Consider the following 25,102-nt stretch of genomic DNA (forward strand, 5'->3'; position numbering starts at 1 on the left):
TGTCCAAATTTCAATCTTAACCATTGTATTTCATCAGAAACGATCTGAAAACAGGGCTTTAAGTGTAAAATACCGAACTTGTCCTTTAAAATAATAGTGTCATTATTCAGCTTAATTTCCATATAAAGTTATGTGCAAGATTGGAATATCGCATAAAACATTTGCTAATAAAGCACCGAAAGCAAATAAATATTGGCCCAAAATATCTGTAATAAAAATGAAAGTTGCTGCCATCAGGGAAGCCACTGTGGATCTTTCCTCATACATGATAAATGTTTTGGTAAATGTGTTTCCGTCTTAGTTTATGCATATGTGTACTTTTCAATTGATTGCATATATTTGTATGCGCATTTTTTATCATTTTTGCACATCTTGGCATTTCCATCCAGGGTTTTTAGTATCCCAAAAGTCACATAAAAATAGCTGGATGGAAGCATGGCTAATGCAAAGTTAGTGTCATCCATCTCAATTAAATTAAAATGTTGTTCTCATCTGATGGTGTCAATGCAGCTGAATCGATAATATTACTGAATATGAACTGTCTTTTAAATCAAAAAGTCTCCTTCCAGATGTCATCCGCATGTAGTTTGGGTCTGACCTCTTGTGTTAAAGAGCTGGTGTTGACAATAAGGACCCGGTTCTGACAGCCACACCACAGTTTTCCCGCCACAGGAACCATTTTGGTCACGGGTCCGCTTGGAGAGCCCAGACACAGCGTTTGAGAACTCTGAGCATCCCAGAAACTTCCTGTTATGCAAAAAGAAGACAGAGACTTTTTGTAAATCACTCATATTGGTTCTAAATGAATTTTTGTTTTGTTTTTATGAATCTGTGCTTACCTGCTTCCCTCTGATAAACAATCACCTCCCCATTTGCCAGAGACACAAACACCTTGTTGTCAAAATACCTGGAAATAAAACAAAGATGTTAAGGTTCGATGCAGATGCTGGTTAAGTTAACATGGCAACAGATCAATGAGTCAAGCGGCTGCTTACAGAATACATAGGATAGAAGCAGAATGTTGCATCTTCATACTGTTCTTCCTGTTTCTGATGTTGTCTGAGGACTGGTACACATGGATACTGAAAAAAAAAACAAAAAAAAAAACAATGAGACATTCATGATTACATTATTATGCTTATGAAACATGACATTTTGTTTTATTTGTTTACTGGTAAATCACAAACTTAAGTTACACTATCATTCAAAAGTTAAGATTGTTTTAATGTTTTTTGGAAAAAAAGTCTCCTATTCTCACCAAGGCCACATTAATTTGATCCAAAACACAGAAAAAAACATTAATAATGTGAAATATTAATTACCAATTAAATTGACTTTTCTGTTTGAATATGTTTAAAAGTGTAATTTATTCCTTTATGCAAAGCTGAATTTTCAACATCATTACTCTAGGCTTCACTGTCACATGATCCTTCAGAACAGTTACTCTAAAAAGGTAATTACTTGCTACTAATTACATAATTACAAAGATTAAGTACTAATTAGTCAAAAAAGTTATTAGTCTAAAAATTTGTCTAAAAAGTATTGCATTACTAATTACTTTCTTAATCCAATATCAACCAGTTAGGATAGAAATGAAAATGGTTATTTGAATTCTTTCAAATAAATAGTATAAAATGGCATCAATTATTCTTGAACTGGACAACGTTTTTTAAAGCGAGAAGGTTACATTAAAAACATACATTTTAACATTAGACGTAACATTATGTTAAATCCACAATCGTTTTATATAAAACTGTTCTATAGTCTATACAGTATTTAAAGCAATTACATCAGAAGTAACTGTAATTAAATTACACAAAAATAGGAGTAATCCCTTACTTTTTTTCTTTTACAAGGGAAAGTAATTAAATTATTCCGTAATGAATTATACACCCAACACTGCTTCAGAAATCATTCTAATATGCTGATTTGCTGCTGAAGAAACTTTTCCTATTATTATCAAAGTTAAAAAACATGAACTGGCCCATTCGGACATTCATACTTTCAGCTTACTTGCAATGGACTTTGTTATGTGTACTTAAGGCTCATTAAACTTTAATCAGTGTAATTATTTACAATATGTAGTTAAAGACATAAATCAGTTGCATGTTCTCAAAGAAAAGTTGAGCTATAGACGTGTAACTCCGGGCTGTTGAATTAGAAAATATTGGAAAATAATGCACACCCAAAATGTAACATTACTACCTCAGGTGTGCATTATTTTCTAATAATTCAACAGCCCGTCGTCAACTTTTCCTTACTTAAAATGCATTATATAGACAGGAATCAAGTAAAATGCTCCTTAAGACATCTTATTGTGTTCTGTTTGTTTTGACTGTCGACCAGCATTGAGGCATGAACAAACACTTCACACCTGCTAGTGTGAAGGAGAGAGAGAGAGAGAGAGAGAGAGAGAGAGAGTAAATGACTGTATGGAAAGTGACAGGATGCACTGAGGACATGGGCAGGTTTGAGCATGAGATAATGTGTGTCTCTCTGGGAACGCGGCAAAGGGGTGGAACTGTAGTCAGATCAGGGTCACCTGAGGTGAGAATTAAACCCCAAACAGAAGGAACAGCAGGGGAATGCGCTTGCATCATTGAGTGCTACTCCCGTTCAACTTTTAATTAGGCCCGTGGGTTTAAAATGCAGTCTAAACACAAGTTTAAACACTTCGAATAATTACTTTAACAAATCACGTTATATAAAACAGATCATTAATTTTCCATTGAAATAATCAGAATCGATATATTATACTTGATATATTATACATTTATCTGAATGATAAGTTGAGCATTATATAGGGGTATGGTAAAGACTTAATGAAAATTATTATAATACTTAACTTAAAAGTTAACATGAAATTATTTGTTTTTTTATTTTGGTCTTGTTTTTTAGGTGTTATGACTTTCTATTTTCAAAGAAAAAAATCTTTATTTAGGCTGATATAATCATTGCCAAGTGTGCAATGAAAATATTAATAATAACCAACAATAGGATCGCAACCTATTTAACATTTGTTTAAAAGGCCAAATTACTACCGCCCTACATCAAGTTAAGTGTGTCATTTATTCTCGTAAAACCTAAACTTAAACTTTAAAAAAAACTTCAAAATTAGAAATGTTGCCGTGGCAACTAACTGATATGAATAAGTTAAAAATTAAAATTAAAACTGAAATAAATATAAATGTAAGCTAAATAGAAATATTTTTTTTAAAATGACATAAAGTGAAATCTAAATATAAAACAAACAAAAGCTAATTATAAAAATACTATACTATAACAGTATAAATAATGCTAAAATAGCCAAATTAAGTACCACACTACGGCACATTATAAAGGTTAAGTGTACACTGTAAATTAAACCTTACATTTTTAAGTACAATCAACTTGGATGTTAAAGTCATTTCAACTTAAATTACATTAAACTGACTTAACTTACTAATAAATTAGTTGAATCTTGTACAACTTATAAACAAAGTTGAAAATTGCTTACCTTATTTTGATTAAAGCAATGTAAAAACACATGTTGTCATAACTTACTGATCATATCATTTTTTACAGTGTATTATTTTCGTAAATCCGCAGTCATGCATTGACCCACCAGCCGTCCTCGGTCCCGAGCCAGACGGAGCTCTGGTACGCCTCTGGGTCGATGCTCAGCAGGTCCTCCAGGCTGGCACGGGTGAAGGACCCTCGACTGGACCGGCGCATGGCTCGGCCGTCCACGGGACTGTCCGCACTGAGCCGAGGGGCCCCGAATGAGTTGGGGACGGGAAACTCTTGTTCCTCCTCGGAGCTGGTGGTCTCTGTGGCTATGTCCTTTGAAACGACTGCCTCATCATCTGAGAGGAAAAAAAACATCATTAATAAGACACAAATTGCAAAATAAACGTGTTTTGAGTGACATGAGGGTGAGTATAAGGTACTCCGCCTTTTAAAAGATTAGAATAATTAAGATTTATTAATGCTTATGAAAGAAGTCTATTAAGTCTCTATTAAGTCAAATAAGCAAATCGGCACACTGAAGAGTAGTGATGCTGAAAATTCAGCTCTGTCAAAAGGAATAAAATACATTTTATTAACTTCTTTTAAACTGTAATAATATTTCACAATATTACTGTATTTTTGATCAAATAAAAGCCTTGGTGAGCATAAGAGACTTAATTATTCCAAACTTCTGTCAGGTAGTATTTGATTATAGAGACTGTAATGTGCTTTAACTCACTGCCGAAGGTGGATGAGATGGTGGAATGGGAGGCTTGACTCTGCAGTGTCGATGAAGGGCTGGGAGAGTCTTCATCATCGGTGTCATCGCTGTCGAAAGGCACAAGCTCTGCTGCGGGCACTACAGGGGGCTCGCTGAGCTCCAGGGACGAGCCAGAGATGCAGATATGAAGCTGGGGTTGTGTAGACGCCGTTGGATTTGATGGGGCGGAGGGGGTGGAATGACCGACACGTTCTCTGCAGACAGAACGGACATTTTTGCACATGCAAACTGCATATATGTGTAGAAAAATGCATTAGATGAACAGAGGCAAACCTGTTTTAAAAGGCATATTCATATATACATATGAATGTTTGGTAACACTTTATTTTAATGGTCCCTCCGTTGACTATAAGTAACTTTGCAACAACATGTCAGCTAACTCTCATTAGAGTATTAGTAAACTGTCTGCTTAATATCTGCTAACTCTATATTGTGATGGTCCCCAACAGACATTCTATTGACTATAAGAAACTTTGCAACTACATGTCAACTTATTCAAACCCTAACCCTATCAGTCTACTATACTCTACTAACACTCTAATAAGAGACATGTAGGTGCAACGTTACTTATAGTCAACAGAATGTGTTAAAGGGACCATCAAAATAAAGTGAAACCGAATGTTTTAGAAAAATGTTTTGTTATTTTAGCTACAAAACTGTCTACCAGGTGCAGTGTGTAATATGGACAGCTAGTGGTTGAAATGGGTACTGCAGTCCAAATTCAAAATATCGGAGAGAGTTGTTCTTCCTCCTAACTTGATGCTCACACGATTTGCCAGATTAAGAACACGTGTGCAAATGACAATGGAAAGTGACAAGCCTTACACTGTAAGCTGATTAGCTAATGTATACGCTTGGAACGTTTTAATTGCCGAGGCTTTTTGGGACGGGTTGAATCAGCGATCTCTGACCCCAGTTCGTTTGCTGGCTTCCATGTCTGCAATACGCTGTGTTTTCCGCCAACTGGGGTGTCGAAATACTATTGGGTAAATTGACAGCGGGCGGGATCACGCAGACCAAAACAAAAACCGACATTCCGACACATAACGCACATTTCGAAGTAGAATAACTGGCTGTAGCATTGTTTTTTTTGGAGAAACAAGTATTTGAACATAACATTTTCCTAAATTTAAACATATTATGGTATTTGTATGCTTGTACAGCACCTTTAATAGGTAGGACTAGTGGAGAACTGTACTGTTCATTTACACACTGAAGGATGTTGGAATGATCATGCCACACACGAAGAACATTCACTTTAGGTTGAAAATAACCTAGAATGTTCTCATTAGCAGTGTGAGCATGTCCTATCTGTATGGGGATTCTAACATAATAGTCTCATGGTGCTCATCAACACAGGGCATCTATTATTAGTCTTTAACAGGAGAATCTGTCCTGACTCTGCCACACAAACAGGTGCGTTTAGGGCCGTCGGGACTCACCTGCTCTTCAGGCCCGGCACGGCGGCGATGCAGATGATGCGAGCGGAGCAGACGGCGATGCAGGCCTCCACCGTGGGCTCGTCTCGGATGTTCAGCAGACACACCTGACCCACGTACCCGTCGCTGTTACACACCCACACCTCATACGTGTTCTCTGGACAGCTGTGGCTGGGGGAGGCGCAGGAAAACTGCATCCCGCTGCGGGTCTTCATGATGGGAATGGCCTTCAGGAACTCGGGGTCCCACTGGTCTTTGTTCATGGCTGGATGAATACGTACAATATGTAGGACTGGTCATGAATATATAGCATTTATTGGCTTTTTCATTAATATATACACCATATTTGTTGGGATAATATGAAGTATGTTTCATAAATATATAAAGTATTTATTGGCCTCCTCATGAATATATGCAGTATTTGTTTTTTTTGCCATGAATATACAGTAGTGGCCAAACGTGATGTTCCCCCTTTATTTAAATATTATAACAAATTTGTTTAAGCATATTGCATAGTCAATTGTTTTATTTGTGATAACACAATGAAACATGCCGAATTATGCGGACATCATTTTTGGCCATAATGTCATACAAAGAAAATAAGTAATAATCAACGAAACACTAATAACTGATTATGTTGTAGTCAAATGTATTTTTGTTTTTCTATGCTTTTTCTTTGCCAAATAATTTCGACAGATAAATACCTTCTATTATTATTATCTTTTTGTATTATAATTTTATTAGTAGTAGTATACCTTTAATCAAGTTTAGTGTTTTGTTTTTCCTTCACATTTAAAATATTTAATAAACATAAAATATTTTCCTCATATTTTGAACTTGTAGGATCATAAAAAAATAAAATTAAATAAAAATATCACCACAGACATCAATTTTGGCCACTACTGTAGGTCGTATTTCTCAGGCTTTGTAAAGAATATAGTGCAGTAATTATTTGTAATTTCACTGAATATACAATTTGTGCTGGTTATACATTAATATATGCAGTATGTTTAGGATTTTGCATGAATACATACTATTTATTGAGCTTTGCATATATATATATATATATATATATATATATATACATACACATAATCCCAAAAAATGAAAATCCCCCAAAATAATACATCCATTCATGTAAAACCCAACCAATAGTTAATGCATATATTTTTGGGAGGTTCAAGTATTTTTTTTGTGCCTTTTGGGAATCTAAATAACTGCTGTTCGGTTTCTGCCCGTGTTGCTCTTGGTAAAAGCTCAAACTATTAAAAAATGTTTTCTGGTAATTGAAATGAAGCTGAAAAAAAAATATATATAAATACAAATACTAGATATACATAAAAAACATAAAAAATGTGAAATGTTGCCCTGGCAATTAACTGAAATTAATAAGTCTAAATTATTCTAAATGACTAAATTAGTAATTTTTGTATTTTAACTTAGACTTGTGTATTTCAGTAAGTAAAGCGAAAAAAATATATATATATAAAAAAAACGAATAAAAATGTCAAAATCACAATAACTAAAACGTAAACAAAATTATTCTGTAATATAAATACTAAAATAACACAGTTATATATATATATATAGTGGATACTGTTTATAATATATATATATATATATATATATATATATATGTGTGTGTGTGTGTGTGTGTGTGTGTGTGTGTGTGTATAAAATCTCTCTCTCTATATATATTTACATTGTCGTTTTTACTAGTCTGTCTTGTTCTAAATGTTTGCACCAAGTTCATAACAGAAAATTATAATCACCCTCCTTTTTTTTAGGAAAGTAATAATTAGATGTGAATTGCTGGTGGTAGACTATTTACCGAGCTTCTTCTTGGCCTCCTCAAACGCCTGCTCAAAGTTACTGCGTGCATCAGGGCTGCTGAACTCAAAGATGAAGGTGGTCTCGGCTGAAGCGGTGGTCAGCTCTAGTTTAGTGGGTAGTAACGTCATGCTGAAAGCCAGAGACTGTTTCTCCGCCAGTTCCCGGTGCACTGACGCCATCAGATCCTTTATCACATCATCCAAACTCTGACACAGACAGAGAAAAGCAGTTCAGAATATTTCACTCATTCTTCTGAGTGGGAGAGAAGAGGCACATACTGCATATAAAAACACTATGTTTGTTAATGAGTCTAATTTGACAAGTTTCTACCAAGTGACCAAAACTTTATAGCAACAGCAATACAACAACAAATTAATATGAGGTGTTTTATAGACTAAAGCTTGACAGACCTGATGGGGGAAACTGAGTGTTTCTGACAGCTTGCTTATTTGTCCAAGCGTGCTGAGATCTTCATCCAGACGACTGATGGTTTTCTGGATATTTTCTCTGTTAGTGGCTTGATTAGAACCTGTGATGATAAAATTACATTGAGTCAATAAAATAAAGTCAAACTAAGTATCGAAAAGAAAGTAGCCTAACAAAAGGGTCAAAATAATGAATGTATGAATTAATTAATTTCCATTTTAAGAGCATGTAAAAAAAAACAAAAACAAAAAAAACATGGTAAACATCATGTCATACTGATTGTGTGTGATAATAACGCTACCTTTAACCACCTCCACATCTTCTATGGGCAGTTTCCACAGGAACTTATATTTACTTGAGGTGTCAATGACACTAGCAGCGGAATATCTGAAAGAGTGGCAGAGAGATAATAATCATCAGTCGAGGATATTTCCAACATGAGCTTGATAGTTAAAGATCTAGTCTTGCATCTGAAAGGTTGGTGATTCAAACGCCACAAGGGTTAATCATGAAAGATCCCCACTGAAACATATACAAGACACTTAAAGTGTCCTAAGCGTTCATTATTTACGTCCATTATTATTACAATGTTATGTTCTTTGAGACATGAGGTAAGACAGTCTCTCGTGACGCTTTGCTGATTCTGCTGTGCGCGTCATATGTTTTGGAGGAGAAGTGGCTTTGGGGGGCTTATGTTTTCAAAGCTAACTTGCTATTGCTAGCTTCTTCGCAACTACCTTTAAATGATTCCCGCAAACACACACAAAAAAGGGACGATGCCTAGTTGAGTTGCTTTAGTAGTGTGTTGAAACTCGCCGTTATGGTAAGGGACGTGAATTTTCCCAAACACGCTCAAAGTGGTTGACCAATCACAACACACCTGTCCAGTCGACAAATTAGAGCACACTATGCTTTTCAGAAGGAGTTCATTAAGAGACATGAACTAAACAGAGTGTTACTGACAGACTGGGTTCTGCAACAATGTCAAATATGTGAAATATAATGTGTTTTTTGAACATTCAAGCATGAAAACCCATTCTTGTAAACCCAAAAAACAAAATTAACACTGAAAAGGGGCATAATAGGTCCCCTTTAAAGCATCTGCTAAACGAGATATGGTACAGACTATATCGGTGCTGTTTTCCTGACCGTCCACTAGGGTGCAGTGTTATTCGGAGATAAACTGCATTGGCTTTGGACTGCAGAGCAGAAGAGCTCAGGGGACTCTGGGGTTTCTAAACCAAACATCAGTTTTCCCAGGACCTCCTCACATCTATGGACTATTAAAAGAAAGCTGCAAATGAGCATCAGAACTCACAAACTCATGGAGCTCCTGCGAAGAGATCCAGACTTCCTCTTCAGCGTGGTGCAGATGAGCAGATCACTGAACAGAAAGAGAGATCGGTCCTTCTTACCGCCCACCGTTTTCTACAGAAAAGAGAAGCACAGGAGTTTAGAAAGCTCATAATTTTGGTAAAAAAATTATCTTATTTCTTGTATGAAGAGCTTATCTGTGCTCACCGATTCCACCACCATCTCTTGTCTCAGGAACTTCCTCTGCGGATTAAGGATCTAACAGGGAAAAAACATGATTACGTACCGCCAAAGGGCAAACATACTTCTTGAAGCTTATTTCCACCACAGAATAAAAAAATAAAAAAGCTAATTGTGACTTTTTCTCTCACAATTCAGACTTTTTTCTATAATTGTCAGTTTATATCGTGGAATTCTAACTTATGTCCCAGAATTTTGAGATATAAACTCGCAATTCTGAATTAAATTTTCAGAATTGTGAGATATAAACGCAAGTTTATTTGCAATTCTAAGAAATAAATAAAGTCAGCTCACAACGCAATTTATATTTCTCTCGCAATTGCAAGTTTATATTTCACAATTCTGAGAAAAAAAAAGAGTCAGAATCGCAATATATAAACCTAGTAATTCTGAATTTTTGTTCGTAGAATTGTGATATACACTACCGGTCAAAAGTTTTGGATCGGTAAGAATTGGGTGAGCAGAAGTCTCTTCTGCTCACCCAAGGCTGCATTTATTTGATAAAAAAAAAAAAAAAACTGTAATATTGTGAAAAATGTGAATATATAGTAAAGTGTAATTTATTCCTGTGATCAAAGCTGAATTTTCAGCATCATTACTCCAGTCTTCAGTGTCACATGATCCTTCAGAAATCATTCTAATATGATGGTTTGATGATTTGGGGTCAGTAAGAATTTTTATTTTATTTTTGGGGGAAATAAATAAAATAAATAAATAATTTTATTCATCAAGGATGAATTAAATTGATCAAAAGTGACAGCAAAGATATAATGTTACAAAAGACTATATTTCAAATAAATGCTGTTCCTTTGAACTTTCTATTCATCAAAGAATCATGACAAAACAATTGTACACAACTGTTTTCAACATTGATAATGATAATGCATGTTTTTGAGCATCAAATTAGAATGATTTCTGAAGGATCATGTGACACTGAAGACTGGAGTAATGATGCTGAAGATTCAGCTTTGATCACAGGAATAAATTACATTTCAAAATATATTTTTGTTGTTGTATTTTTTATCAAATAAATGCAGCCTTGGTGAGCAGAAGAAACTTCTTTTAAAAACATAAAAAATCTTACAGATTCAAAACTTTTGACCAGTAGTGTATATAAAAAAAAAGGTTACAATCATTTATTTTTGTATTCTGTGGCGAAAAAAGCTTTCATACAAACTAGCCATCAAACTACTGAAATCAATCGCACATATTTAGTCAACGTGAAATAGCGTTTACAAGCAAAAATGTAAAAAAGAATATAAAGGTCGACTAATTCAAGCAACAATTACCTAGTGGATTAGGTAAGGGGAGGCAAGTTTATTTTTACAGCCTATTTCATGCGCATTTCATACACACTGGGCATGAAATAGGGATTATTTACATAACAGGGATTTAAAAAAGAATCATTAAAGATGTATAAATAAATATAAGAATAAAAAGTAAGGCTGATTTATACGTCTCTCACATGCTCCACGCCCTCAATGTGCGCTTCGATCTCCTGCATGACACGCGTCTCTTTCTCCAGCTCCTCCGCGCTCCGTCTGCCCTTGTTGATCCTCTCGGCCAGTCGCTTGATGTTCTTCTGGGCTTCCAGCAGAAACAGGTAGTCCGGGTGATCCTCAGGAGTGTGTTTCAGAAGATCCTGAAGCCCACAAACAGAATGTGTCATTTAAAACCTAAACTACCAAAACAACAGGAAAAGTAACAAAAAATAAAATACACATAAAATGCATGGATGACGTTTCTGTCCTAGATATTGATAACGGTTACACTTTATTTTACAGTACGTGTGCTTACAGTGTAATTACAGTGTAGTTACCCAAGAACATACTGGTAATATAAGGTAATGACATGGGTTAAGGTTTGGTTTAGGTGTCGGTTCAGGGATAGTACCTAGTTATAACCCAGTTATTGTAATTGCTATAATAAGTACCTAGTATGTACATGCGGAAAAGGACTTTAAAATAGCATTGGATGTTAGCATTTTTGTCCTTAAGATTAACAGTAAAGATGGGTAAATAAATATGACGTAGCTAAGCTGTAAGCACACACAAACATACCTGATGTCAGGGCTGAATGATTTGGGAAAAATCAAACTGCAAAGTTTTTGATTAAAATTGTGATAGTGATTAAAAATGCATTTTTTGTTTGCTGTGCTTGTTTGAAAAGCTGCACAATTTGGCCATAAAAACAAATCCTTTTATTGTCATTTATCAATTTGACTATAAAATAACAATAATAACTTTTATTATTAAATATTAATTTAATTTCTTAACTTAATTTCTTAACTTAATTTCTTAATTAAACCATTGCGCTTTTATTTTGGTGGAAATTTAGGTTTATAAACGCTTCTCATTAACATATTTGCTGAAATGGATAGTGCATGTTGTATTCCCAAATAAAAGTTTTTGAGTAAGAAGATGCGATTTACTGCAAACCAAGGCCCTGAAACGTGCTGTTTAATTCAATTGCAGCCTTTGCGATTCGATAATGTACTAGACACATCGTATTTTAGATTTGATTTCAATTCACCGTTCAGCCCTACCTAATGTGTTCTAAACAAGCAACAATAAATGAAAAGAAAACTTAAATAAAAACTAACAGACACAAAATGGTAAAAATAAAAGGGGGATGGTTAGTGTCACCTTAACTAGCAGCTCGTATCGTGGGATCCGCTGCACTGGCTTTATCATCAGATCACCCAGAGCTTGTTTCTCCTTATTCTCACGCATGCTTTGCTGAGGAGGAAAGAGATAGAATAACAGAGAGATGGAACACAAACAAAAAGTTTAGAAGTACTACCATACTTTATCTTGATTTCAACTTCATGTGTACAGTTTATCCAACCATGCTTTACTAGATAACTTCGTTTAGGTTCAGTTTGCAGAGTTACCATTAGAGGGCAGTAATCTTCGAACAGCTGAGTTCAAAAACACCTCAAACATGTTATGATTCAGCTGATAAAGATAAATATGCATTTAAAACTAGGGAATTTACGTCATTTTTTTAACCCAGTTAAATGTATTATTGTTAACTAAAACTATTTCAAATATGTTTTATTAATTAAAATGAGGCTGAAATATAAATAAATATAAATATTAGATGGAAAAAAATTGTTCAAGGCAACTAACTGAAATAAATATTTTTAAGTACTAAAAATAATTTATTAAAACTAAAACTTAAAAAAAAAACTTATTTTTTTTAAAGCTATTTCAAAACATTCATAAATATAATAGCATAGAAATAATACTAAAATAACACTGGTTTACCCTCATCTCCAGTTAAAGACATTAAAAGTCCAACACAAATACAGAAAATGAACCCTGTCTTTCTCTGTTTTAACAGGTCATAGTTTGCACAATGACAAAATCCATATATTTAAAGTTTAGCTGTGCCAAATGGCCATATAATGTCCAAGAGCTGCCAAACAGCCTCTTGAGGGGATAATTGTAGTGTAGAATTATTTTTACACACACACACACACACACAGACACAGACACAGACACACACACAGACAGACACACACACAGACACACACACAGACACACACACACACACGCACGCACGCACGCACGCACGCACGCACGCACGCACGCACGCACGCACGCACGCACGCACGCACGCACGCACACACACACACACACACACAAAGCCGTAACGTACCTCTAGAAACTTTAGGAAAGCTGGCTTTGCTTCCTTTGCAATTCTCACTGCGTCTTTGGCGTTCATGAAGTTGTCGATGTATGCTGAATAAATATTGGCGAGGATCTCTTTGGAAAACTGAGGAGAAAGTGGAATCATTATTGATCAACACTGTACAACAACTGTGCACCTTTAAAAACATCACCCCTAGCCTGCTAATCATTGCTTGACACGGAGCAATACTGTCCTTAGTGAATTCTGAGTTATGTTACCATATTTAAAAAATATTATAAATACAAACCAGTATAGTGCTTTTTGATATGTTTGTTACTAAAATGGCTTCCTATCTGACAGTGAGGACAACTCTGAGTAGTTATCTTTGTGGATGGATGGTGTGTGTGGACAGACAGTCCTCAAATAAATCTCCTTAGCTTGTCGTGAGGAAAGACAGCTCACTGGCAGCGTGTGACTCACTCTGTTCTGTAATGTTTAACTCTAAAGCCACAGGGGGAAAATTTACACCCACCAGAAACAGAGGTCCTGTTTTACGAGCCCTGAAGAACACGCTGACATATCTGCACAATGTCTGTTCCATAGAGGCTTTCATTTTCACACTTAGATTTTTTTTTTGGGAAATAAATAAAAACTATTTCAAACTTTAATGTACAGCCATCTGATGCTCAGGTTTCCTTGAGTCTGGTTTGCAGTTGTACTGAACATCAAAGTGCACATGAATATAATAATGTAATTAAATAATTTGATATTTTCGTTTATCAAATAAGGTGAATGACCTTTAGTTTCATGTTTTGTTTTTGTTCTTGACTTTCGCATGGGACTTGGGTTGTATGATATCTAATAAAACTAATAAAACAAGATAATGGCCCCTTCTTGTACCGCAAATAGTTACCGTCACAATGCTAGGTTGTTGTGGGTGACTCTTAGCATGTTGCTATGGTTACAAAGGAGTTCTGATTTGTTTTTTAAGCTTTTTTTTCCATAGACTTTTTTCTTTTTAAAGTTATGATGCATCAGAATTTTTTTAAGTTCCAATGAAGAAAATGAATGAGAACCTTAAAAAACATGAGCTTAAAGGCATGAGTTTAGGAGACAGACCAGGCTTAAGCCTAGTCCCAGACTAAAATGCATGTTTGAGCTGATTTAACTCAAAACAAAATGCACTGGTATATTTTAAAATATGTCAGTACCATTGTTTTGTCTCAAGATGCACAGCAGTAATGTTTTATGTTTATAAAAGCTACTTAAATGTCCTAATTTATCTAAGCCCTGTCTGAGACAACCATCTACACCAGGCCTGAGACTTACATGCACAGGGTTCAGTACAGCCCTAAAGCCTTAAAAATCCCATAAAACAGAACTGTGGTGTCTAAACTATCTGAGTTTGTTAGTTTGCGACTAATTTAGTCAGAGCCCATATAAATCCTGCATTTGATGTGCGAACGTGAATCTGACAGGAATGTCTAAACAACGTGTAACTAGCAGTCGTGAGGCGGTATTTCTCCAAACCGGGGCAGAGGGTCAGACAGATTAAAGCCCCACACTGAGACACTTAGCATTCCTACAGAGAGAACAGACCTTCACCTTATTCTGAACAAATGTTAGGCTGCATCCCAATTAGCATAATTACACAATGCACTAAAAGTGGTGGGAAAGTACAGTAAACTACAGTTCCAAAGTTGGGGTTGGTAAGATTTTTTTATGTTTTTGAAAGAAAAACCAAGGCAAATATAAATAGTATTTATATTTATTCTGAATACTGTAAAATACAATTTTTAATAATGAAATAGTGTTATTATAATAATTCGGTAACACTTCACAATAAGGTTTCATTAGTTAACATTAGTTTACTTTAGTTAACATGAACTAATAATGAACAATACATCTACAGCATTTATTAATCTTTATTAATGAGAATGTCAGCATTTACTAATACATTATTTAAATCAAAAGTTTTATTTGCTAACATTAGTTAATGCACTGACTGTAAATCAACATGAAAAAACAATGAACGACTGTATTTTTATTAACTAACATTAACAAAGATTTACTCATTGTTAGTTCATGTTAGGTAATACATTAACTAATGTTAACGAATGAGACCTTATTGTAAAGTGTTCCCAATAATTCTTATTTTTATTTAGTACTACTATTAACAATAATCATAATTATTATTAGTCATACTAATCTAGAAGCACCAACTTTTTGGGCCAAAATTATGGAGCCCTGCCAGTAGGCACAACAAACCTGGTGTTCTTTATCATTTTTTTGGTGAATTTTAAAATCACAAATCGAAATTTTAACCAGAATCGAAATTCAAAATGAAATTTTAAATTCAAACAATAAAAAAAAGCCATTCTTTTAATCTCCTCACATTCTTTCATGTAGTTCCCTCACAGTCCCATTCACCTGATAGGGCCATTAGTGGAAAGGGTCATTGTCTTTCCAGGAGTGAAATGCATAAATATTCATGACCATTCACGCCTCCTCACATTATGACCTTTCTAACACAAAACATGTCTTACAAATTTTAAATGAATCAATCAATATACTGTTTTATGTGAATGAGTGGGCAGGATGATTTTCACATCGTTTCGAAGCAAAAATTCTAGGCTACAGTTCAGTTCTCAAAACTCTTGCAAAAAGATATTCAGGATGGGTTTTATGGCCTCAAAAGAACATCATTTATTTAAAATCGAAATCTTTTGTAATTTTATAAATGTCTTTACTGTCACATTTGATCAATTTAATGCATCCTTGCTGAATAAAATGATTAATTTCTTTCAAAAGAACAGAGATGGCACTTAGGATGAGACGAAGACCTAGCAGCAGGAGAAATTGTGTGTGTGTGCATGTGTGTGTATGTATGTGTCTGAGAGACAGAACGGCACCAGCATCACGACAGCATAGACCCTAAGTTAGACCGGTGGGTTGAGACAATATGGCGACCATGTCAACTACTAAGCCTACAACCTGCACGTCATCCCTTTAGTATGGAAACAAACACCTGCTAGATGTCAACACTTCTGTCAGTACCTTCTGAGAGCAGACGACCGGGGCTGAGTGGCTCCAGCCTAGTGTTCACACACTCTCTGAGCGGATCACTGGCTAACTGAACCTTATGTGTTAGTAACGCTAATGTGAGAGGCCAATCACAGAAGATGAATGAAATCATCAAAATAAGACATGCTGTTAATGTGAAAATAGTGGGAAGACTATTATAATTTCTCTTGATTATAGCCAAATTTACCTATTTGTTCATAAGCTATTTCTGAACCAGAGAAAAAAACAACTAAATTTGACAGGTCTAAACGGCAGTAAAATTACATGGGACGTTTAAGCAAACAATGTTATACTAGGCACTTAAAGTATGTATTTCACTGGGCGTTTAACTGGTAAAGTGAACTCTGGAGAACATGCAGACATCATATTTCAATATCAGTCTTTTTGTGCTTTAATATTCACAGAGGTCATATCGTCATTTGATTAAGTTCACGACCCTACTTTTGATTTATTCATCCAAATTTTGCCAAATTCATCGTGGAAACCATATGGCCCTATATTAGCATTCAATTATCAATATAATTTAATTCAGGGAACACTCATTCTAACTCTGGATCCTACTTGGGACAGATAGTATGTAAATCGGGACACAGCATTAGTCCTCATCATACACAGATCTATATTAAAAAATCCGCCTGAAAATGTTTACTTTTATAATAATTTCTGGTGTAGTATTTTCAACATAACCTACTTTGATTTGGGACGCTATTCTCAAATACAATACGGTGCAAATAGTATTGAAACTGTGATTAGGTTCTCACCGACTGAATGAGCACATGTCCGATAGTCTGTTTGTCATGCCACTGGTTGACACAGTCCAGCACCTGCTCCAGGAACTGCTCATGATGTTCTAGAATCTCAGGGATCTGGTAAAACATCTCGTCTACCAGGGACGGGTCACAGAGCGGGGAGTTCTCCGGGTGCTTGAGGGGCTTCATGTAGCCCTGAGACCACAACAACAGAGAGAAAAAGAGGAAATCAACAGTTTTATCTACATGGAACAATTTTTACTTTTTAGTACTGAATAAAATGCAATCAACATTTCCATCACAGTGCATTACGGCATTAATCGCTAAAATTAAAAATGCTGTCTAGTTAAAACCACTAAACTGTGTTAACATTTGAGTGTGTTTGACATACTTGGACCATGAACTGGACATGCAATAATAAATATAAAAGAATATGCAATTATAATGAATATGCATGAATAAATATAAAGGAATATGCAAAAATAATGAATATGCATAAATAAATATGAAGGAATATGCAATACATATGCATGAATAAATATAAAGGAAAATGCAATAATAATGAATATGCATTAATAAATATAAAGGAATATTCAATAAAAAAAAATGATATGCATCAAAAATGATAAAGGAATATACAATGACAGAATGAATGCATGTTTTTGTGTTTGCATGTGGTGGTCTGGGACAGACTTTGATTTTAGGAAATGCCTGACTCCCCCTTTGGGATGTAAACTGTGTCACATCAAATGCAGATAAACCTTCTGCTCCTCTGTCTTTACTGTCACAAAACAAGGATTTTTTAAAAACCAAACTTGTATCTCATTTATTCATTAATTTGAATTAGTCAACATTAATTGTCATTTGCAACCCATTTTACTTCCATAAAATTACGTATTAATGGGTAACAGAACATTAAAAAAGATAGAAATATGTATAGATTTTTCTTTATTCTTAGTGCACCTAATCTTTTGTTTATTTCACTGTTTTACCTCCATGTATCATTTGTATATTTATTTGCATCATCTTTGTCAGATTCTATATATTTTTTATATATATAAATCATCAAATATTAAAAATGTAATATTCAGACTAGAAAGGCATTTCCTAATTATAACCTAAATGACAATGAAATAATACCAGAAATGTGTAAGCAGGGTCCAATTTGACTTTTAAAAAACTTACCAATTTGGTTGGGGATCGAAAATAAAAATTTTGGAATCGGACACTTAAGGTCAGGAATCGGACCATAAAATGAAACCTTCGATTCCTGTGTGCGCATTTTAATGTGATTTCAAACCATTTTCAAGAGCAAGACGACGCAAAAGAGAACTCAATTCGGCACTCGTGCGGCACGCTGCTTTCTCTGCGCACACAGCCGCCTCTCATTTAGTGCGCGATACTGAAGTGAGTTATTGTACGAGTCTTCTTGTGCTTAAACGCACAAATACACACAAAACTATGTCAAAATATTCTCGTAAACAGTCGGTTTTGTCTTAAGTGAACATAAACAGTTGAGAAAGAAAATGCATGTGTAACAGTATATTGGATCCTGCATGAGCCCTTAAAGCGATAGCAGCCTAATAAACCTGCTGTAGTCTGTGTAATTAACGTTAATTAAAGAACAAAATAAAAATAAAATCACTCACAGATCTTGACTAATAACTTTTGTAACTTTAATAAGGTATAATCAAAGTTTTATTTATAAAAAGAACACTATGCAGTGTTATTTTACATTTGATTACATTTGATTGATACAATTTTTGTACCTGAACTATTTTTTTGTGCTATTGCTAATTTGTTTATTTGTTCTTATTTTATTTCTGTTTACTTATCTTTAAAATGCTTTTACCTTACTGGAATCGATAAGCAGAATTGGAATCACTAAAATAAAATTAAAAATACCTAATCCTACTTACCAACAAACCAAATATCCCTTACATAAACATACTAAAAAGGACTGTTGTGTTACAGTGATGTATAAGATGGTAACATCTTATACATCTAAAATACCTTGGTATTACCAATGCCAAAAAAGCATGTTAATACGATAGTACGTCTCCACAAAAAAAAAAAAACATACCAACCCAGTGTGTTTGTCTCAGGTCAGATGTTTTGACTAGCGCACATCTGGCCAACGCTCTTTCAGCACCTCAAACGCCCTAAAACGTGCCCGGAGACACGCTGTTGCCGTGATAAACCGCTCTCGTCTGTCATCCGTCCATCATGCACCTCTCCACACCTTTCTCTAGATCTCCCCATCAACACTTTAAGGTGATAAACTTGTGCTTGTGCTCTCTCATTGTTTGCTCAGCCAACCACGATTGACCCTCTGCACACCGTTTACACGTAATGATGTTGACTGGAACGCAATCATTTACCCACAAAGATAAACCGTTTCCTTTAACACAGGATGAGAGCATAAATGCTGGTGAGAATTGCTCAGTAATAGGGGCCATTTTGGAGGTGCGTTGCCCGCTGCTCGCTCACCTTGTTGCCAGGGCAACGGATGCAGCTGCTGGAATAGGTTGTTATGAGTCAGGAGAGATTGGAAAAGATGATGATTTGTTTCTCTCTTTTGCTTATTAAACTCAGTATGCAGCTTCCGCTCTCGCTCTTACAGTAACATCATGTTTCGGTTGTTCTGTTCTGATTTATTCAAGGTCTGCAAACGATTTATGATATTAAGAATAATATTAAACGGTTGATGCATAAACACAAATAGCAAACCCTTTATGATACAGTGCTTTTTTGGTTTGGCCATTACATTTGATTTGTTGATTATGTATGTGCATTTACTCTCCACAAAAACTGTCCCCAGTAGTGAGTTAAAATGATAAACCTTCCTTTGAATATGTCCTAATTTGTAAAAAACCAGCCTGTAGTCATTATTATGTTTAATAAGACTAATAGGAGTCTATGTTATTCATTTAGACAGCTACATGAATGTGTGAGCGTGTTTCATACCTGTGTGAGTGTGCGCAGAGCGTCAACGTAAGATTGTTCTGTGTCCAGTAAAGTCATCATCACATGTCTTCTCATATCCTGTAGAGAGAAATATGTCAATAAAACATACTGCACGTCACATAAAACACATTTACATATTACAAACAATATTTTTTAAATACATTTTAAATCAAATAAATATAAACAAAGGAAAATAAATAAAAATTAAGATTAATAAATAAATATCTACGACAAATACATGTAGACACAATCCTGGAGACTCAAGTACAGGCCTACACAAAACTTCAACGCCCTTAAAAACAATAGTAACCACAGTTTTGACCAAAATACAATTAGTACATTTATTAGAGGTGTTTGCCACTTTTCAAAGTTACTTTTTAAAACCTCTAACATTTAAAGTATCAAAAACTTTGCATTGCATGAAAGATTTCTCAAATCACTTGATAAGCAGAGATCTGCTGTTACTTTAGGCTATGTACGTTCAGACTGTCAGCTAAAATCCGATTTTTTGTGAATATCCGATTAGAATCCGATCATAGCAGGTGCAAGTGTGAAAGTCAAAAAATAAAAATAAAATAATTTCCGATGAAAATCATCAAATGAGATTTTACGCATCTGTTTTTGAGCTACTTACATATGTGGTTTGAAATCCTGTTTAAATAGCATTTCTGGAAATCTTTCAGTCTGACCGCTCTAATCGGATTTTGCCTGATTTAGCCTATGTCACTTTCTCGCGCCACGTAAAACGTAAACATGTCAGACGTTGTTTTAGGAAACATGCTGAAAGTCGTCGCAGAAACAAGGCTGTTGTTGCAAAGTGCCGGACGAGCAGAAAGTGACAATATAACTGAGACACGTTTTGAGATCGGCGGAGACGACAGAACAGAAGACGTAGTAGTTCCAGTGTGGCGGCTACATATTGTCATGTTGTAAATAGACCGTATAGCCTACCTACCAATGCTACATCATTGCCACAAAAACCACAGAAATGCAGATATTCCAGAAAATAAAAGAGCGCCACGGGACACACAAATCAGATCTGAACAGTTGTGATAGGCCTACACTGTGTGGACAGTGATTCATTTAGAGATTCCAGTCAGATACACAAATAATCGGATTTGGACTGACAGTGTGAACATCGCCCAAGAGAACAAAATATCAGATCAACTATTTTCACTTGGGGTAGAACAAACTACCTAGAAACCACCCAGAACACCCTAGTTACCACATAGCAATCTGGTAAACACACTATCAGAACACTAAGTCTTAAGCAACCTCTTAGAAACACCCTGGCAACCATTCACAGCAATGGTGCTTTTACTCAGAATTTACTCACATTCTCTTAAGGAACATAAACATCTAATACTCATTATGATTTCACAGCAGTCAAGAATGCATTATGGTATTTTGGTGGTGTAAAGGAAACAATTTATAGTGAAGTGCTCAAAATAACAAGAGTTTCCTGTTTACTAGTCTGTGTCAGCCACTGAGCCAAATATGTGTATGTTTCCATCTCTGAGAAGATAACCTTCACTAACCACTGTGAATCAGTCCTGACCGACACTACACAACAAACACATCTGAGTGAGACAGAGGCATTTAAAGAGGAAAACTGATAATGGACAGGGTGTGCTGTTCTTTCATGGTTAAGTTTGTTAGCCAGCATCCGGAGTCCTGCGTTACAGCTCAAACACGCAGTGTGACATGGATGTAATTAGAAAAGGAAGTCACGTGCAGCGAATGCCGCACAAAGTCACGTATACCATGAAGCGGGCTGAAGGAGAACGAATGTTTTAGGATTCCTCCAAATAGTCAAACTTTGTTTTAAACTGGTTCCTGGGAACATAGACTCCATCTGTTTACAGAAGCACTCTTACAAGTTCAGAAGAGTTTATTTCTGAAAGAATGTCAGTAACATCCCACAAAAAGGTCATTACAAAATCAATCCCAAAAATGTGTTTGTTCATTCTGAATGAAATAACATGCAAGAGACAAAATATGTGCACAGGAGAGAATATAGAGTTGTGCTCAAAAGTTTACATACCCTTGGCAGAATCTGCTAAATATAAAAAAAATGTTTAGTGCTGTCAAATCGATTAATTGCGATTTTGTGTTTACATAATATATACACAAACACATAAATACAATATATATATATATATATATAACTTTAATCATACATTTATATACACATATTTGTATACACACACATATATTATGAAAACACAAACTCTTATGTTAGATGCGATTAATCATGATTAATCGATTTGACAGCACTTTTTTTTTTACAAAGTAAGAGGGATCATAAAAATGAATGAATGAATGAATGAATGAATGAATGTGGCATTTATATAGCACTTTTCATATATACTACTGTACACCCAAAGCACTTTACAGTCATGTCGGGATTTCTCCTCAACCACCACCAGTGTGCAGCATCCACATGGATGACGCGACGGCAGCCACAGTACAACGGCGCCAGTGCGCTCACCACACACCAGATACAGGTGGAGAGAGGAGAGAGAGAGATAGAGCCAATTCAGTGGATGGGGATCATTAGGAGACCATGATTGGGAAGGGCCATTGGAGGGAATGTGGCCAGGGCACCGGGGTTACACCCCTACTCTTTTACGAGAAGTGCCATGGGATTTTTAATGACCACAGAGAGTCAGGACATCGGTTTTACGTCTCATTCGAAGGATGGCAAAATGGCATGATATTTTTTATTTAGCACTTTCCTGAATAAGCTGTTTCATATAACAGATGTTTACAAAATAATGAATTTAGTTTGAAAAGATGGATCTCAAAATCATTCAGTCACTACTGTGGAAATGGTTCAAACTTGCAGAAGATGCTGGAAAACTGAAGAATGTGCAGGATCTGAAGGATTTTTCTGAAGAACATTGGGCAGTTTAACTACTCAGGACAAACAAGGGACTCGTGAACAACCACCACAAAACACACAGTTTTAATACTGTATTAATTAGTATTAATAATCTAAACTACATTTACAATGGTATTTATATGGCTTACAAGGTATTACAGAAAAAAAGAAAGAAGCATGTGTGCTTGTATCTCAGATTTATGCTCATGCCATCCAGTTCATTTTTCTCTCATATAGAGCAGCCGGTTTGACAGACACTAACCAGCATGCTGTCTTGGTCGACACGTCCGGCTCTAAACTGCGCTAAACAAACCTGCTGACCTGCTGTTTAGTTCCTCAAGCAGGCCGACACAGAATCTAGTTACCTTTCCCCTCAAGACAAATCAAACTGCCACACGCAGGGCGAGCACATGGACAGGAAGATCTGTATACGCTGCAAGGTATTTTAAGAGATTATTGAGCCTTTGCCTGAACTTGGTCCTAAATAAAAATTGGTAATAAAAACGCATTTAAACTGCATTTAGACCAAAATGCTCTCTGGAGTCTCATCAGGGGGCCAGAAATGTGCCCAGCAGCTCCAACAGCATGTGTGGCAGCCGTTAAAGACGTCCCAAAAGAGTATTTCTGAAATGCCCTGATGAGAAAGACACGGCGTGACATTCAGTTACATGCACAGGAATGCACAGATGATTTTGGAAAGGTTACTCTATTAAAACTAATATTGAGATGAAAAAAGCTAAACTATAAATGAGACTAAAATATGAATAAAAACATTTACATTCGAACCCATGAACTTGCTTTTGCAAGTACCATCCTCCACTGTTTACAAACTACACAAACTAAACTTACAAAATTAAACTGGTGATTCACGGTAAAAAAATATATATTTTCATTATTTGTTATCACAACTTTTATTTTCTTTTGTCAAGTAAACTTAATTAATGTGGTTCAGATAACATCATATTTTGAGTTTATGTTGATTCAATCTCCAATGTATTAACTCATTTTTTTTATTTTTTTTTTATTAACTAAATCAGGTAACTTACTTTTTGAAGTTAAACAAACATTATTTTTTACAGAGTTGTACATAAATGTAAATGAAATAAAACCATTTGATGGAAATCAAAACTAACTAGAACGACACTAAAAATGAAAAACACAAAATAAAACAAAAAGCAGTGAAGTTTTGGTGAAAGTTTTGGCAAATTAGAGTTTGAAATCTTATGAAATCTTCTTTCAGTAGAACTACATGCATGCCAGTAGTACAACAATCTCATGAACAGACAAAAAGACCATTACACATTTTATTTATGCCTCAAATAATCTTAATGTGATTACATTGGTCACAACAGTAACAGACACACGGTTTTTAACTGCAAGAATCTAATTCATTTAAACATCAACAAAACCCATGGACATTCTTGCCATTTGGCTTACATAATGTGAAAAGGTGCCTTGTGCACCCGTCCCATAGCTGTTCTTCTGATGCATTATAGGGCAGCTTTATTATAATAAAATCACATTATGAATCCAGGAACATCCAAATGCATTTCTTGGAAAGACCAGGTCGCGCAGAGCAGGAGAACATGAAGCTCATTGGGGCAAAAAAAATTAATCTCTAATAAGCAAATGTTCATGTCAGCTCATGTGTGGGACATGTTGTGCTGCATAAACATGAGATGGAGTAAAAAACACAAAAACAATGACATATTTCAAGATTATTTAATTGTATTAAGGTCACATTCACATTATTGAAACTTTACTATGGATTAATATTTTTTGCTACTATCCGTGCATTTTGCGCATTGAGAGAGCATCAAATCATTATAAAAATGTTTCATGTTTTCTAATCTCAACAGAGTGAAATGATCAGAAACCATATACTCACTGTCCTTTCCATTCTTGAATGCCATCACAATACAGTACATAATTCGAGATTCTATGGAAATAAAACTGACCATTTTAAAAACCCATGCATTCCAAGGGAATCAAACCCATGACCTTGGTGTTGCAAGCGACATGCTCTACTATTTACAAACTATACAAACTAAACCTAAAATATAAAGTCTTTAAGTTCAGCATCACCATTTTTAATAAAAAAAGGATTCACAATTTTTTTTTACAACAGGACCAGCATTTCATGGGTTTAAACAAAATATTTTTGTTATTAGTCACAATAAAAACTAATTTGTGCATCAAAACGTCTCCTTTCCTGGTAAAAAAGGAACTTTTATTTTCAAAATTCAAAGAATTTGCAACA

General features: G+C 35.2%; 1 protein-coding gene across 2 annotated transcripts in view; it reads right to left on the reverse strand.

Moving 5' to 3' along the window:
- The window catches only part of arhgef17 (Rho guanine nucleotide exchange factor (GEF) 17), an 88,169-nt gene that overhangs the window by 5,508 nt on the left and 57,559 nt on the right, over window positions 1-25,102 (reverse strand). Inside the window, exons 3-18 of one of the 2 annotated variants that reach the window (XM_082182831.1) lie at window positions 19,959-20,036; window positions 17,004-17,186; window positions 13,186-13,302; window positions 12,168-12,260; window positions 10,988-11,164; window positions 9,490-9,540; window positions 9,287-9,396; window positions 8,270-8,355; window positions 7,953-8,071; window positions 7,541-7,748; window positions 5,713-5,974; window positions 4,229-4,464; window positions 3,605-3,845; window positions 996-1,082; window positions 840-907; window positions 599-747 (exon numbers count right to left, since the gene is read on the reverse strand). In XM_082182831.1, coding sequence (XP_082038957.1) covers window positions 599-747; window positions 840-907; window positions 996-1,082; window positions 3,605-3,845; window positions 4,229-4,464; window positions 5,713-5,974; window positions 7,541-7,748; window positions 7,953-8,071; window positions 8,270-8,355; window positions 9,287-9,396; window positions 9,490-9,540; window positions 10,988-11,164; window positions 12,168-12,260; window positions 13,186-13,302; window positions 17,004-17,186; window positions 19,959-20,036 — 2,265 coding nt within the window. Of the gene's footprint in view, window positions 1-598; window positions 748-839; window positions 908-995; window positions 1,083-3,604; window positions 3,846-4,228; window positions 4,465-5,712; window positions 5,975-7,540; window positions 7,749-7,952; window positions 8,072-8,269; window positions 8,356-9,286; window positions 9,397-9,489; window positions 9,541-10,978; window positions 11,165-12,167; window positions 12,261-13,185; window positions 13,303-17,003; window positions 17,187-19,958; window positions 20,037-25,102 lie in introns of both variants that reach the window. The other variant, XM_082182830.1, reaches the window with a different exon arrangement.

This window comes from Leuciscus leuciscus (assembly GCF_965113295.1).
Source record: "Leuciscus leuciscus genome assembly, chromosome: 10".
NCBI classification, from domain to species: domain Eukaryota; kingdom Metazoa; phylum Chordata; class Actinopteri; order Cypriniformes; family Leuciscidae; genus Leuciscus; species Leuciscus leuciscus.